This window comes from Nomascus leucogenys, chromosome 3 (assembly GCF_006542625.1).
Source record: "Nomascus leucogenys isolate Asia chromosome 3, Asia_NLE_v1, whole genome shotgun sequence".
Taxonomy (NCBI): Eukaryota; Metazoa; Chordata; class Mammalia; order Primates; family Hylobatidae; genus Nomascus; species Nomascus leucogenys.
The window spans coordinates 13,733,962-13,748,710 of record NC_044383.1 but is presented as its reverse complement, the minus strand read 5'-3'; the positions used below and the strand labels follow the sequence as shown (position 1 = coordinate 13,748,710).

General features: G+C 41.9%; 1 protein-coding gene across 3 annotated transcripts in view; it reads left to right on the top strand.

The window, feature by feature from the left end:
• INPP5F (inositol polyphosphate-5-phosphatase F) overlaps positions 1-14,749 on the top strand; it is a 102,231-nt gene that overhangs the window by 80,825 nt on the left and 6,657 nt on the right. For 2 of the 3 annotated variants that reach the window (XM_003255031.4, XM_030806291.1), the window contains 4 exons: positions 1,674-1,791; positions 4,030-4,228; positions 12,950-13,021; positions 14,565-14,638. In XM_003255031.4, the coding sequence (XP_003255079.1) occupies positions 1,674-1,791; positions 4,030-4,228; positions 12,950-13,021; positions 14,565-14,638 (463 nt within the window). Of the gene's footprint in view, positions 1-1,673; positions 1,792-4,029; positions 4,229-10,813; positions 11,713-12,949; positions 13,022-14,564; positions 14,639-14,749 lie in introns of those variants that run through there. The other variant, XM_003255032.4, reaches the window with a different exon arrangement.

Here is a 14,749-nt window from a genome sequence, read left to right as displayed (position 1 = left end):
TTGGCCACCAGTGTCATACTTCGTCTTTGAGTTTGAATCCCAACCCTGCCTCTTAACTAGCTGTGACCTTGGGCAAGTCACTTAACCACTCTCATTTGTCACACAAGAATTATACTAGATCTATTTCAAAAGACTGTTATGGGATCATATGAGTCAATGCGTATAAGGGCTTAGAATGTTCTCTGACACATGTAAATGTGGAAGAAATGTTTTAGTTATTGTTAAAAGTAAAGTCCTTTGAAGATCCTATAGAGCTAGTCCTCACAGAATATTAAGTTAAATATAAAATATATTCTCTAGTAAATAAATTACTCAGTCTGAGGGCGTTGTCCTCTGTGGCAGTAGGAAGTGTTAGAATTTGTTTAAATTAGGTTTATGTTAATCATTCTTCAAGGTTCTAGTTCATCTCAAGGTACTTCTTACACAGATTGTACCATCAAGGACTTAATAGGCATCAGTCCTTCTTTTGTGTTGAGTGATAAATATCAAAAGCTTTTTATTAATTACAGAAAGTAAACTTTGGAAGTCCTGGTAAAGACCAGGTACAGTGGCTCACCCCTGTAATCCCAGCACTTTAGGAGGCTGAGGCAGGTGGATCACCTGAGGTCAGGAGTTCAAGACCAGCCTGGCCAACAAGGTGAAACCCTGTCTCTACAAAAATATAAAAATTAGCTGGGCATGGTGGTGTGCGCCTGTAACCCCAGCTACTCAGATGGCTGAGGTGTGAGAATCACTTGAACCCAGGAGGCAAAGGTGGCAGTGAGCTGAGATTGTGCCATTGCACTCCAGCCTGGGCAACAGAGCAAGACTCTGTCTCAAAAAAAAAAAAAAAAGCCTGGTACAAGTTAGTGATTAAAGAGAAATACTTCTCTTTTTTTCCCCTTGATTTTAAACTTCTTTGGGATGAGTATTCATACCTTTTTTCTGTAACAGAGACTTGTTGCTCTACTAATATTGCCTGTGACTGGCATGTTCTTCCTAAATTGTCGGTTTTTGGACTGAGATTTCTGAGATTGCCTTGGAGATAAATAGAGGGGTTGGGATGGGGAAAAAGAGACTACACCTTCCTTGCCTTAAGTTTAAGTCACCACTTCTCTAGGGGCTTGCTCTGACATCTTTGTTGTGAAAAGCACAAGGGAAACAAAACAGTTTAAGTTGCCACTGGGTTGTTCTACAGGTGCTGGTGATGTGCAGCAAGGTAAGGAAACCCCTGCTTTTCCTCCCTGTGTAGAGCTACTCATCTACACACCCAGGCTAAAAGCCCATTGTGATAAACTCCAGGGAACTGTCCACATTTTCCCACATCAGAAACTTGGTTTTTGAATATTACACCAGTTTGAGATGTAAATAATTTTTATTGTTTTGGTGTTTGTCATATAATTTGTTTTGACCTGTAAATTCTAGAAATTCTACAAATTGCCAAGAATGGCTTTACCCTAAAGCACCATCTAACTGTGAAGACTTGATGCCACAAATGGCATTTGACAAGCTTAGATCAGGGTAGAATACTAGTAGATATTTTAATTTAACTGTACTATTTGAAAATTATAAAAGTCAGACCTTGGAAATTATAAAAGCCTGTAGAATTCCAGACTTGACCTGAAAGCCCACAATTTATTTTGGGGGCATTCTTGTGTTTAAATAAGATGTCAAAATGAGTTTTTGTTTGACAGGGTGACTTTACAAGGACAGGAGAAAGGAAGTTAGCAGGAGTTATGAAAGATGGAGTGAACTCAGCAAACAGATATTACCTCAACCGATTTAAGGATGCTTATAGGCAAGCTGTTATAGGTAAGAAGCAGAAAAGCTTTTCTTTCCTCAAAATTTATGTCTTCTGTGGCTAATATTTTACGGAAACCAGCTTCATTAACATAATTCATGTTCTGTAATATACTTGTGTTTCTGTGTTGAGCATCTTACCCAATACATCAAATTCAAATTTTTACAAGATTAGAATTTGACAAATATCGGCCGGGTGCGGTGGCTCACGCCTGTAATCCCAGCACTTTGGGAGGCTGAGGCGGGTGGATCACGAGGTCAGGAGATCGAGACCATCCTGGCTAACACAGTGAAACCCCGTCTCTACTAAAAATACAAAAAATTAGCTGGGCGTGGTGGTGGGCGCCTGTAGTCCCAGCTACTTGGGAGGCTGAGGCAGGAGAATGGCGTGAACCCAGGAGGCGGAGCTTGCAGTGAGCCGAGATCGTGCCACTGCACTCCAGCCTGGGCGACAGAGCAAGTCTCCATCTCAAAAAAAAAAAAAAAAAAAAAAAAAAAAAAAAAAAAAAAAAAAATACAGGTTCTGAGTAAGCCGGGCGCGGTGGCTCAAGCCTGTAATCCCAGCACTTTGGGAGGCCGAGGCGGGCGGATCACGAGGTCAGGAGATCGAGACCATCCTGGCTAACACAGTGAAACCCCGTCTCTACTAAAAATACAAAAAATTAGCCGGGCGTGTTGGCAGGCGCCTGTAGTTCCAGCTACTCGGGAGGCTGAGGCAGGAGAATGGTGTGAACCCAGGAGGTGGAGGTTGCGGTGAGCTGAGATTGCGCCACTGCACTCCAGCCTTGGGGACAGAGAAAGACTCCGTCTCAAAAAAAAAAAAAAAAAAAAAAAAAGAATTTGACAAATATTTTTGGCTGCAGCAACAAAAGAAACCATCTATTTTCCATGCATATTTGTCAGTTTATTACTCAGGTAATAGAAAGCAGGGTTTGAAGCTTCTGGAGTGTGGAATAAGGTGCCCTAAAACCTCAAGAATTAAAAACTTCATATTCCGTTTGTTTTCTCATTACTCAAGGCTGAGCAATGTAACCAGATTATTTTTCTTGTATGCTATTTGTTCTATATTCTTGCTGTGGACAAATATACCAGCCTTTTCCATAAGCATGGTTTAACAGAATATTAGGGTACCAGATTTAGAGATTACCCTAACCAACTCATCATTTTTTTTGGAAGAGGAAATGGAAGGATAGATTGCCTGGTAGAATTTATGCATTGACATTTTAAAAATTTAATATTCATGAGGATGTTACTGTATAGGATTAAAATAAATGCAGAGTGTTCTGGATTAGAACCAAATGTAACATAGCTGACCTGTGGTCCCTGAGAGTCTTTCTGAAATCTTATTTCTTCACCTGATTATTTAGTGCACACATCAGTCTAGTAGGGCCTAGATACGGGCCACTTAGGAATTTGAAAAGTCTGATGTAAAGAAGTTTGATTCATTTGCCAGACATGGAGGGTACATGCTGTGACTGCAGAATTGGATTTTAGCAGTTGATATTCAAGGAAAAAAAAAGGTATCTTGCTTCCATTGGTTGACCTAGCTACTCAGTTATATCATTGAGGGCCCCAGTTCTGTCCTCCTCTCAGTTCAGCCATCCATAGCATCAGCTGCATCCGGATCCTAAAGCTGGTTGAGAGATCTTCAAAGTTGCGAGATAGAAGCCAGTAGCAATCTGTGCTTGTCACTTTCCTGTGTAGGGCCAGTGGTTGGCAGATCTTCTTTCGCTGAAGCCTCCTTGAGTGTCATTGTCCCATGAGCCAATGAGATAGGGAGGAATAACTCCATAGGAAATGGGATTATGATGATTTATTAAGGCTGCGCCACATGCCCCAACAGGAGGAAGTTAGCTTGTCTGTTCAGATCTTTGCTCATTTTACAATTGGCTTATCTTTTTATTATTGATTTATAGGGGTTCTTTATTCTAGATACAAGTCCCTTACCAGATAGATGAATTGTAAATATTTTCTCCTGTTCTAGGGGTTATCTTTTCACTTTCGTGATGGTGCCCTTTGAAACACAGTTTTTAATTTTTATGATGTCCAATTTGTCTTTTTTTTTCTGTTGTTGCTTATGATTTTAGTGTCGTATCTTAAAAATCATGTCTAATCCAAGGTTACAAAGATTTATAAATGCTCGTGTTTTCTTCCAAGAGCTTTACAGTTTTAGGTCTTATACTCTCTTTTGTTTTTTAAAAATATGTTAGTAAACTAAAATGCTGACAGATATTAACAATTCCACCCTAGATTTGATGCAAGGCATTCCAGTGACAGAAGATCTTTATTCCATATTTACCAAGGAGAAAGAACATGAAGCTTTGCATAAGGAAAATCAGAGAAGCCACCAGGAACTAATTAGCCAGCTCTTACAAAGTTACATGAAGTTACTACTGCCTGATGATGAGAAGTTCCATGGGGGCTGGGCCCTCATTGACTGTGACCCTAGGTGAGTTGGAGTGGTGTCCAGGTGACCAGCTTGCTTAACCGATGTTGGGAAGTTGTCATGATTAACACTGGCTGTTGTCCCTTAAGCTGTGGGCATGGATGCATGGTGCGTGGCTATCTCCTGTATGAGCTGGTAGTGAGGTAAGCTGACCGAGGCACTTGCCTTGGGTGCAAAATTAAGGGGGTTCTAAAAACTTGGTAATGAAGAAAAATATTTTAGTGCAGTATTTGATTAAAAAAAATTCAAATTGCCAAACTACAGCCTGCAGCTGGCTGTGGGTTCCCCACTCCCTGCCCTAGAATCTAGGTTTATTGTATTAATGCACATAAGTGAGTGCAACAAGAGGTACAGTGAGGCTGGGTATTTTTATTGGTTATAAAGTGGTCCTGGCCTTTTATAAAATAAATAGGCCAACTAATATTCTTTTTTTTTCTTTTTAACAAAAACTAGTTTCAAGTGGTTCTTCAAAATATCAGTGAATAGCGGGATCTAAATTTATCCACTAGATTGAATGCTTGCCTTTAGGCTGAAATCTAAAATCATGATCTTTAATATTATAAATCAGAAACATTTTGGGAAATTGTAGCCCAAGCTTTAAGAATAAAGCACTCTAGTTCGATTTTATCTCATACATTTTGTGTGTTTTTAGTAAGAGGGGCATAAAATGTGCTTGAAAGTACAATTAAAGATAGTATTTATATATTAAAAGGAATAAAAAACAATGTTGACTGTGGATTCATAGGGAAACATCCCATGACATTAATCCCATGGATTTTTTTCACTTTGATAGTAAATACTGTTATGTATGGATATAATATGTGGACTTCAAAAATAAGAGATGAAGTTTTCTTCACACACAACCTAGCAGAAGGTTTTTGTGTTTGTTTAAGCCATTTGGTAAAGCTATTTTGATTCATGTCCTTCACTTGTTTTAGTGGCAGCAATCCAACTTAATGTAGCACCAAAAAAAAAAAAAAAAAAAAGAGTACTTTTAATTCCCATTCAGAAATAACTGCTAGCAGCACACCTGCATTTTCCTTGAGTTTTAACTGCACTTAGATTTTTAAGAGGGTATCAGTATCATGATTGTCAATATCATCTTTCTTCAGTCAAGTATTTTTGTGTCTACTTAGGGATAATCAAAATTGGGAAAAACCAAAAGGTTTATTTCTAGTGCTGGCTACGATTTTGTAGGCTGACATTGCACTTGATGATTTGATTTCCAATTCTGTAATTTTTATGGAAAATTGGTACCCTGGGGTGAAGAGTATTAAAAAATGTAAAGTGTATATAGCTTTGCTATTTAAAATTTGCAACAAAGTTTGGGTAAGGATGCTTTAAGAGTCATTAAAAGCCTCTTGCAAAGATTCATAAAAACATACTTATTTCTGGCAATTGTATTAATCAAAATAATGAATAATGGTGTGGAGGCTTGCACCTATAACCCCAGCACTTTGGGAGGCCAAGGCAAGAGGATCATTTGAGTCCAGGAGTTTGAGACCTCATCTCTACAAAAAAATTTTAAAATTAGCCTGGTATTGTGGTGCACACCTGTAGTCCCAGCTACTCGGGAGGCTGAGGTGGGAAGAACTCTTGAGCCCAGGCATTTGAGGCTGCAGTGAGCCATGACTGCAGCACTGAACTCCAGTCTGGGTGACAGAGTGAGACCCTGTCTCAAAAAAACAAAAACAAAAACTATAGTGAAACAAGAATAGTCCTCTAGGATTAGGTCTTTAAATCACTGGCTGGGCACAGTAGCTCACACCTGTAATCCCAGTGCTTGGGGACGCTGAGGTTGGAGAGTCACTTGAGGCCAGCAGTTCAAGACCAGCCTGGACAATGTGGTGAGACCCTGTCTCTTAAAAAAAAGTCACCATTGGGTGATTAGAGTCTCAAATCTTTTAAGTTCTCAGCTACCAAATATCTGCCTCAGAAATGACACTGTGCTTGTTTTCTTTTCTTCATTAACATGATGAAATGCTTCTCTTTTTTCCTGATTTTTGACTCCCACCTCTGTCCAGTGCCCAGTAAATGCATTTCCTATTTTTCTTTAATCCAGCACTATACAGGGAGCCAGTGAGTATCTTCTGTTCACCTTCTTTAATTAAAGTTCCTAGGGCCGGATGTGGTGGCTCATGGCTGTAATCCCAGCACTTTGGGAGGCTGAGGCGGGCAGATTGAGACCAGCCTGACCAACATGGAGAAACCTCGTCTCTACTAAAAATAAAATTAGCTGGGCATGGTGGCACGTGCCTGTAGTCTCAGCTGCTTGGGAGGCCTAGGCAGGTGAATTGCTTGAACCTGGCAGGCGGAGGTTGCAGTGAGCCGAGATTACACCACTGCACTCCAACCTGGGCGACAGAGTGAGGCTCCGTCTGAAAATAAGTAAATAAATAATAATAAAAATAAAGTTCCCAATGAAGAATAACTTACCATCAAGTCACACGTAACTTATCATCAGTCACATGTAACTTACCATCAGTCACACGTGTTAGACAGCAAGGGCCAGTCCTTCCTGTTGCTCATTGCTGCCTTTGGGCTGTACAGCTGAGCAATTCTTCCCCAAAAAGCAGCTGCCCACTCTTCCTTCACGACAAGTGAAGCTGAAACACACGCATTCAGTGCGTTATCAGGTTTTCAGCACATGGGGCTACCCCTAAAGATGATCCAGATAGTCTCACGTGGCATGATGGACCATGAACCTTTAAGTTCATTTTGTTTAATCCTTATTGCTGCTTTGTCTTTAGATGCTAACCTGGTCCAGGGCTTGCAGCTGCCCCACTGTGGGTCTCAGGCTGAGTTTTCTGCTGAGTTTGCCTTTTAGTTGTATGTTTGTTTCTTGTTTCTGCTTCTTTTTTTTTTGGACAGAGTCTCGCTCTGTCGCCCCAGCTGGAGTGCAGTGGCGCGATCTTGGCTCACTGCAAGTTCTGCCTCCTGGGTTCATGCCATTCTTCTGCCTCAGCCTCCCAAGTAGAGTAGCTGGGACTACAGGCGCCTGACGCCACGCCCGGCTAATTTTTTGTATTTTTAGTAGAGACGGGGTTTCACCGTGTTAGCCAGGATGGTCTCGATCTCCTGACCTTGTGATCTGCCCGCTTCGGCCTCCCAGAGTGCTGGGATTACAGGTGTGAACCACCGTGCCCAGCCCTCTACTTCTTTATTGTTTTGGGATAGCTTCCACTGGGGGCCTCTAAGTCTCCCAATTACTTTCCAATTTGTTGTCGGATTCCCTGACTCTCTTGCTCAGATGTTGCTACACAGTGTTTTTTCCTCTGATTCTTTCTTAGGTGGTCAGTTGCCATGAATGATTGTGAGAGTATTCTTTACCTGTGTTATGTGCCAGAGCCTCTACTGCCATCCTTATCTTCTTCCTTGTGGTCATTGGTATCCAAAATAGACCCGTCAGTCATTGGCCCAGTGATTCCCTTTGATCTTCATCCTTTGGGACACTGAAAGATTCTGAAGATTTTCCCATCAGTGTAGGAATCGTTAGCTGAGGTGCTATCTTTCCTGATGTATAGTTGGTTGTGAAAACGTTGTCTTCTCTGATGTGTAAACCAGTGTCTGATGCAGAGTGGTTCTGTCTGTTGCCTCTTCAGTCCAGAGAAGCTGACTTGGGTCTAAGGCAGAGATGGGGAGGGGAGCTCCATCACTAACCAGGACAGCAGGAGTGTCTGAGGGAATGATGTGTTGATTGTCAGGAGGAGGAGGTAGAACACAGGACACAAGGTTCACAGACTTGTGGAATTTGTGTGTGGTCTGTTCTTTGGAGAAAGGCATGGCTGCTAAATTTTGAGACTCTCCACTCTGTTCCGGAAAGATCTCCTCTAAAGCTCACCATGCCAGACTGATTGCATCTCACAATGTTTGAGGTGTTGGCTGCTTGCTAGATTTTCCTTGCTGTTGGTGGTCCCCGTGGTTAATGTTTTGCTAGAAACTTGTTCCTTTGAAGGTTGGGGACAGGATGAGGTGGATGTAGGAGCCAGCGGCTTCTCAGGTCGTTTTCCTTGTTGGTTTGCGTAGCAGGATGAGGGCTGCCTACCAGGAGTCTTGGTATTTTTTTAATGGAAGGCACTTAATCTCCCTGTGGCTGGCTCCACTGTGAGCCCCTTTTGGAGAGCCAGGTGGCTTAGGGGTTTAGGCTGGGGCATAGGAGGAGCTGCAGGAGGTGGAGCAGGGGCTGGCTCTCAGAATGGTTTTCAAGTGTTTATTTTCTTCTAGAGGTGATGCTTTTTCAGATAGAGAACCTTCTTCCTACATTTTCCTCTCCCGTGGATTATGGATTACTCTCGGTGGACAGCAGGTGTCATGTGCTGTTTGAGTTTTCAGAGTAACTTGCGTTTCCATCTTGATTAGAGAATTCTTTAGCAACTCCTCTTCGTACAGGCACGTCTTTGTCTTGTGGGTGTGATTCTTTCTAATAATACTGCTGAGATTTCTTTGAATTCGCTACCAATATTTTTCTTCCACTTACTGCAAGGCTTAAAGATTTTCCCAGTGGTGTTCTGTTTCCCTTTCTCTTGATGAGAGATTTGGAAACCTGCTCTTGGGCCGAGTTTGCTATAGAACCTCTGTACAGTCCATCAGCTCAGCTGGAGATGTTGACCCAGAACAGAGGCTCCTGGTGGAGGACAAGAGGTGGCCCTGGAAGTGGCAGTGGGGGTGCGGGTCTCTGGAGAGCCAGGCAGCGGAAGGCTCGGCTTTCAGACTTGGGGACTTGCTCTCACTGCCTGCCTGCCTCAACCATCCACTCCTGGAATATGTGTGTGTGTTTAAACAGTTTTATTGAGACATATAATTCATATACCATATAATTCACCTATTTAAAGTATATAATTCAGTGGTTTGTAGTATAGTCTGAGTTGTGCAGCCATCACCATGGTCAATTTTAGGACATTTTCATCACCACAAAGAGAAGCCCCTTACTTTTTAGCTGTCACTTCCCTACCCTCCACACTCCCATCCCTAAGCAACCACTAATCTACTTCGTCTCTGCATTTGCGTATTCTAGACATTTCATTCAAGTGGAATAATATAATATGTGGCCTTTTGTGACTGGCTGCTTTCAGTTAGCATAATGTTTTCCAGGTTAATCCTTGTTGTGGCATGTGTCAGAACTTCATTCCTTTTTGTAGCTGAATAGTATTTCATTATAGACCACATTGTGTTCATTCCTTCTTCTGTTGATGGGCATTTGGGTTATTTCCACATTTTAACCATTGTAAATAGTGCTGCTATGAACATTTGTGTACAGGTTTTCGTTTGAACACCTGTCTCTATTTAATAGTTCTTTTGGGTGGAAATGGCCAGATTATCTGATAATCCTGTTTAACTTTTGAGCAACTGCCAAACTATTTTCTACAGTGGCCACGCCATTTTACATTTCCACCAGCAATGTATTTCAGTACATTCCAGTTTGGAGGGTTCCAATATCTCCAATCTTTGCCAACACTTATTTTCCTTTTTTTCTAACTGCAATCATCCTACTTAGTGTGAAGTGGTATCTCATTGTGGTTTTGATTTGCATTTCCCTAATGACAAACGATGTTAAGGATTTTTTTTTTGTACTTGTTGGCTATTTCTATGTCTTGGAAAAACATGTATTCAAACGCTTTGCCCATTTTTTAATTGGGTTGTTGATTTGTAAATAAAGTTTTGTTGGGAACAGGGTTGGGATTAGGGTCAGGTGAGTGAGGTACGATTATGCAGCTACAGGGATGTATTCTATCTTAAATGTTTGATGCTTTGTCCATCATATTTATCATATTTTTGCATTAATTTTGATTTTAAAAAATATCGCACCAATTGTCTTGTCGACAAAATTAATGACACCCTTTAAAATCTGTACCAGAGACCAGTACCTCACTCACCTCACTGCAGTCCCAGCTACGTTTAAATATCTGGTGGAAAAACAGGCAAGCAGTTTGGAAATGCGCGGTCCCAGCAGGGAAGTAGGCCTGGCTGCGGGGTCCCGGCCTAGGGCATTGGGCGCCGGATACAGAGAACTAGAAACCGGGAACTGTCCAGCACGTCAGTGCCTGTCCCGGCCCTTTTCCCGTGCAAGGCTGAGCGCAGCTCTGTCCGGGCTACCCTAGACAGACTCCAGCGTGGCCAGGGCCGACCTCTCTGCCTTTCTTGTCCTTTCCCGCCCGTTATCGCAGGAAACCCCCGACTCTATCGACAGCGGGAACGAGGCTCTGAGACTGGAGAGGAAACCACGGACCTGCAGGGCCCGCCTCGCCTCTCCGCAAAGCCAAGTGGTGTTCCCAACTTGCTTCGACTTGCTTCCGTGCGCTGAGGCCCCACTGCCCGGTCCAGCCGTGGTAATGGAGTGGCCAGGCACACGGCAGCCACTGTCCCTTAGGCATGCGATGGCCTAGGGGCCAGACGCTCGGCGGGGTACCCTCGCCCGGCCCGCCAGCGCCCCCCTCCAGCCGCAGGCACTGTCCCTGACGAAGGCGAAGGTGCCAGTGAACTCTCGCGGGAGTGGCCACCCTGGCGCCCCTCCCCCGCCGGGCCGGGGTCTGTGCCCTCCTCGGTAGGCGTAGGATGCGCAGGATGGAGCGCGCATGCGCACTGGCCGCCAGCTGAGGCCGGAAGTGGGCGTCCGGAAGCTAGACGTGTCCCCTGGGCGTGACTTGGCACTGCCGCGTCGCAGTTGCCGCATTCGCCGCATTCGCTGCAGGCGCGAGGTTGGGTGCAGGCAGCTGTTTGAGCCTCGAGGCATCGACGGACGGACGGACAGACGGACGGACTGACTGATGATGCCGCGCTCTCACAGGCCTCCGCCTACCGCGCAGCGGGCTGCCACTGCCGCAGCAGCCGAGCCCAAGTCTGAGGGCGTTGTGGCTATGACTTTCAAGATTTTTCTCCTTTTTGCAGGGCTTATGGTTAAAGTTCCTGTGGGGTTATATTTTTCCTGCAAATTACTTCTTTTCCAAAGTCTGATGTTGATGTCCCCTGAAGACAGCGGCTTTTATGCGACCGTTGTCGCAGTGGTCGGGCTTCATGTGGTGCTGGCAATTTTCGTCTTCATAGTGTGGAAGGAGGGCTTGCCCCAGTGGCGGGAAAACAAAAACGAATAGAGCAGCTTCTTCAGAGCTGCAGACGTGGGGGGTGGGGATATACCTAAAGGGTTTTTTGTCTTGTTTCTTGTTCGTATTGAACGTGCTTTTTTTTTTTTTTTTTAAAGGGGAAGGGTGGGTGGGGAGGGAATTAAATATTTACTGCAGCTAAGACTACAGTAAAATTGGGGGTGGGGGGAGGGTTGAAGTTTTCCGACTGCCTGTTACGTGCCAAGTGCTTTTTGTTAAGGACATAATGTTTTTGACTGGGGATCATGTTTGGCTGATGTAAATATTAATGCCAAAATAGGAGCTAGGATGAAAGTAACACTGTAATTAGTAGTAGAATTTATTTCATATTAAAATGTGTTGTGACGTAATTTTTATGACTTGGCTCAAGCAACAATTTTCAGAGTGCATGTAAGTATCATTGCGTAAAACTTAACATTTTACAGTGTTATTTGGTGGTATTCTCTATGAAACTGCCTGGATCGGTCTCCTTTTCCCATTGGTTAATTGGTTAATGCATATATTATTGTACGTGCAAATTGAGGTGAATTTGTTTTAGATTAAGACTGTTAGGCTCAAGCTACAACGAGGTGTCTCTCATGTAAAAAACTGTGGTTTAAGATTATGGTAAATCCTTCCCTGCAGTACCTGTTAAAATAAACAATGACCTCATTCTTACGCAGATTTAATACATGGTTTTTTTCCACTATTATTTTCTGCTTGTTATTAGTAGCATTTTGATAAGGTCTAGGGAATAGGTATGAAATCCCAAGGGAGAAATGTCGGCTTTCTTACAGTGGAATTTGGAGACCAGTATAAGAATGCAGAAACATCTCTATCTTTTGCTGGAAAGGCTATTATTGTTAGATTAATATTAGACTAAAAGTTTCATCTTAATTCAGATTCTGCCTGTGTTGTTAATTATTTGTAGATTTTATACTTTAAGAATTTTCTTACTGGTAATTTTACAAGGATGTACATTTTACTGTAGTTTTGGTTTCATGATTCATCAACACTACCTGGATTCTAATTCTTATTTTCATCACTGATTTTAGAATGGGTATAAATATGGCAAAATAGAATAAGGAAGTGTTTGTTTATTGAAAGCCAAATAATCTATAATGACAAAAATGCAAAAGTAGCTCGGACTTGTTCCATTTTTGCACATAAATACTGTATTCATGTAAAAGTCTTTCAAAAGATGCATTCCACATGAATGTAAAGATATCCTGAATGTACCGTGTGTTATTTTGAAGATTAGATAATGTGAGATAGTTTAGATGATTTCTCCCTTCTCACTCTCACGTTTTTCTTTCTTCTTCCCTTAACTACTTCTCTATCATCCTCCAATCCCACCACTCCCCCACCTCAAATTATCCCATTTCCTGAGGGACTGCTTCCTCCTTTGGCTGCCTTTCTCTACTCTCCATCCCCTCACTTCCCACATCTGCTTTTCCTTGTTTTTTAAAGACTGTCCAAATGTATAGATTGTATTACATCTAACTGCAGTAGAACTCATTGATTACCTTCTTTTTTTCCCTCCCCCCGGCCAATTTTTTGTCCTAAGTAGCTCTGCTGTAGAAATATGGTTGGCAAAAAATGCAGATGAAAATGAAAATACTTAATCTCCTGTGTCATATTTGTTTAGCCTCATTGATGCTACTCACAGAGATGTGGATGTGCTGTTACTGCTTTCTAACTCTGCCTACTACGTGGCCTAGTAAGTTGCTTATTGATTTAAAGCTTTTGATTTTGTTTTTTAAACTTGAGTAAATTTTCTTTTTAGAATTCGTAACAACAAAATGTGAGAATATGGTTTTGTTATGTATTTTATGAAACTTCGTTGAACCCCTTTACCTTATATAACTGTTACGTCATTCTAAATTCCTTTTATCTTTATCGGTTTGAAAGCAAGATTTTACAGTTAAATTAGTATGTTTATGTTGTATTCTTTTGGCATTTGGTGTTATTTCCTGTATATTTCCCAGGTTTGGATGTATTCCATACGTTTTTATCACTAATGACCACGTATCATTGTTTGCATTACTGTAGTAAAGTTTTTCCTCATTGTTAGGTATTAAATTACTTACAATTTTTTGTTATTACAAATGATGCAGTTATCTTTATGCAATAACGTGTGTGTGTGTGTGTGTGTGTGTGTGTGTGTGTGTGCGTGCATGCGCCTGCGCACTTCTTTGGTTACAAGGGTGTGATGAATTATGACTTTTGTGGTTTGTTGTCAGATTGATCTCCAGAAAGACTCTCAATGAACAGTGCTAGTAGCAAAATACAAGCACTTGTTTCCTCACACCTTACCAGAATTGTTCTAATTTGTATTTACTAAGTAAATATTCAATTTATTTTTGGCTTTGTGTAAGCTATTGTTTTTTAGTCATTTGCCCAGATGCCTGTTGGCATATATCTTATGGATTTTTCATTCTTGATTTTGGATATCAGATTTAACAGCTGTATTGTTCCCAAATACATAGTTTGTTTCTCTCTGTCTCTCTCTCTCTCTCTTTCTCCTTCCTTCTCTCCCTCTCCCTCCCTTCATCTCTCTCTCCGTCTCTCGCTGTGTGTGTGTGTGTGTGTGTGGTGTGTGTGTGCGTGCGCGCGTGCGTTTGCCTTGTAGGTTAGGTTTTAGGTTTGTTTTCATTTTATGTGAGTTTTTATAAAACAAATTATTTTAACCTTGTAGTTGCTTTTTTTTTTTTTTTTGAGACGGAGTTTCGCTCTTTTTGCCCAGGCTGGAGTGCAATGGCATGATCTCTGCTCACTGCAACCTTCACCTCTAGGGTTCAAGTGATTCTCCTCCTGGGTTCAAGTGATTCTCTTGCCTCAGCCTCCTGAGTAGCTGGGATTACAGGCGCCCACCACCATGCCCAGCTAATTTTGTATTTTTAGTAAAGACAGGGTTTCTCCATGTTGGTCAGGCTGGTCTCGATCTCCTGACCTCATGATCCACCCACCTCGGCCTCCCAAAGTGCTGGGATTACAGGTGTGAGCCACCACGCCCGGCCGTAGTTGCTTTTTTTAACTGTTAGATCTATAAACTTATTTTCCCTTAGCTGTTGAGCTATATATATGTTATTCTTGTTTAATTTTTAAAATAGTTCTTATGTTTAACATTTTACCCCAGAATGTATGTGCTGTGGAAGATTTTGTTAACTGTATGTAACAGTTTGCAGCTATTATGCCTTCCCTGACAAGCCAAATATGCTTTTGATTTAAATCCTCTCTTAACTTCATTTCCCTTTATCTAGTTACGATGATGAAGTTGATAAAGTAAACCAGTATCAACGACTAAGTCTAGAAAACCTGGAAAAAATTGAAATAGGTAAGTTTTAACATACTAATCAAGTCATAAAAAGCAAATGCTGTTGTTTCCAAGAGGGGGTCAAATTATTTAAGCAAGTACCTGGTTTAAGTTTCACCTACAAATGCTTTT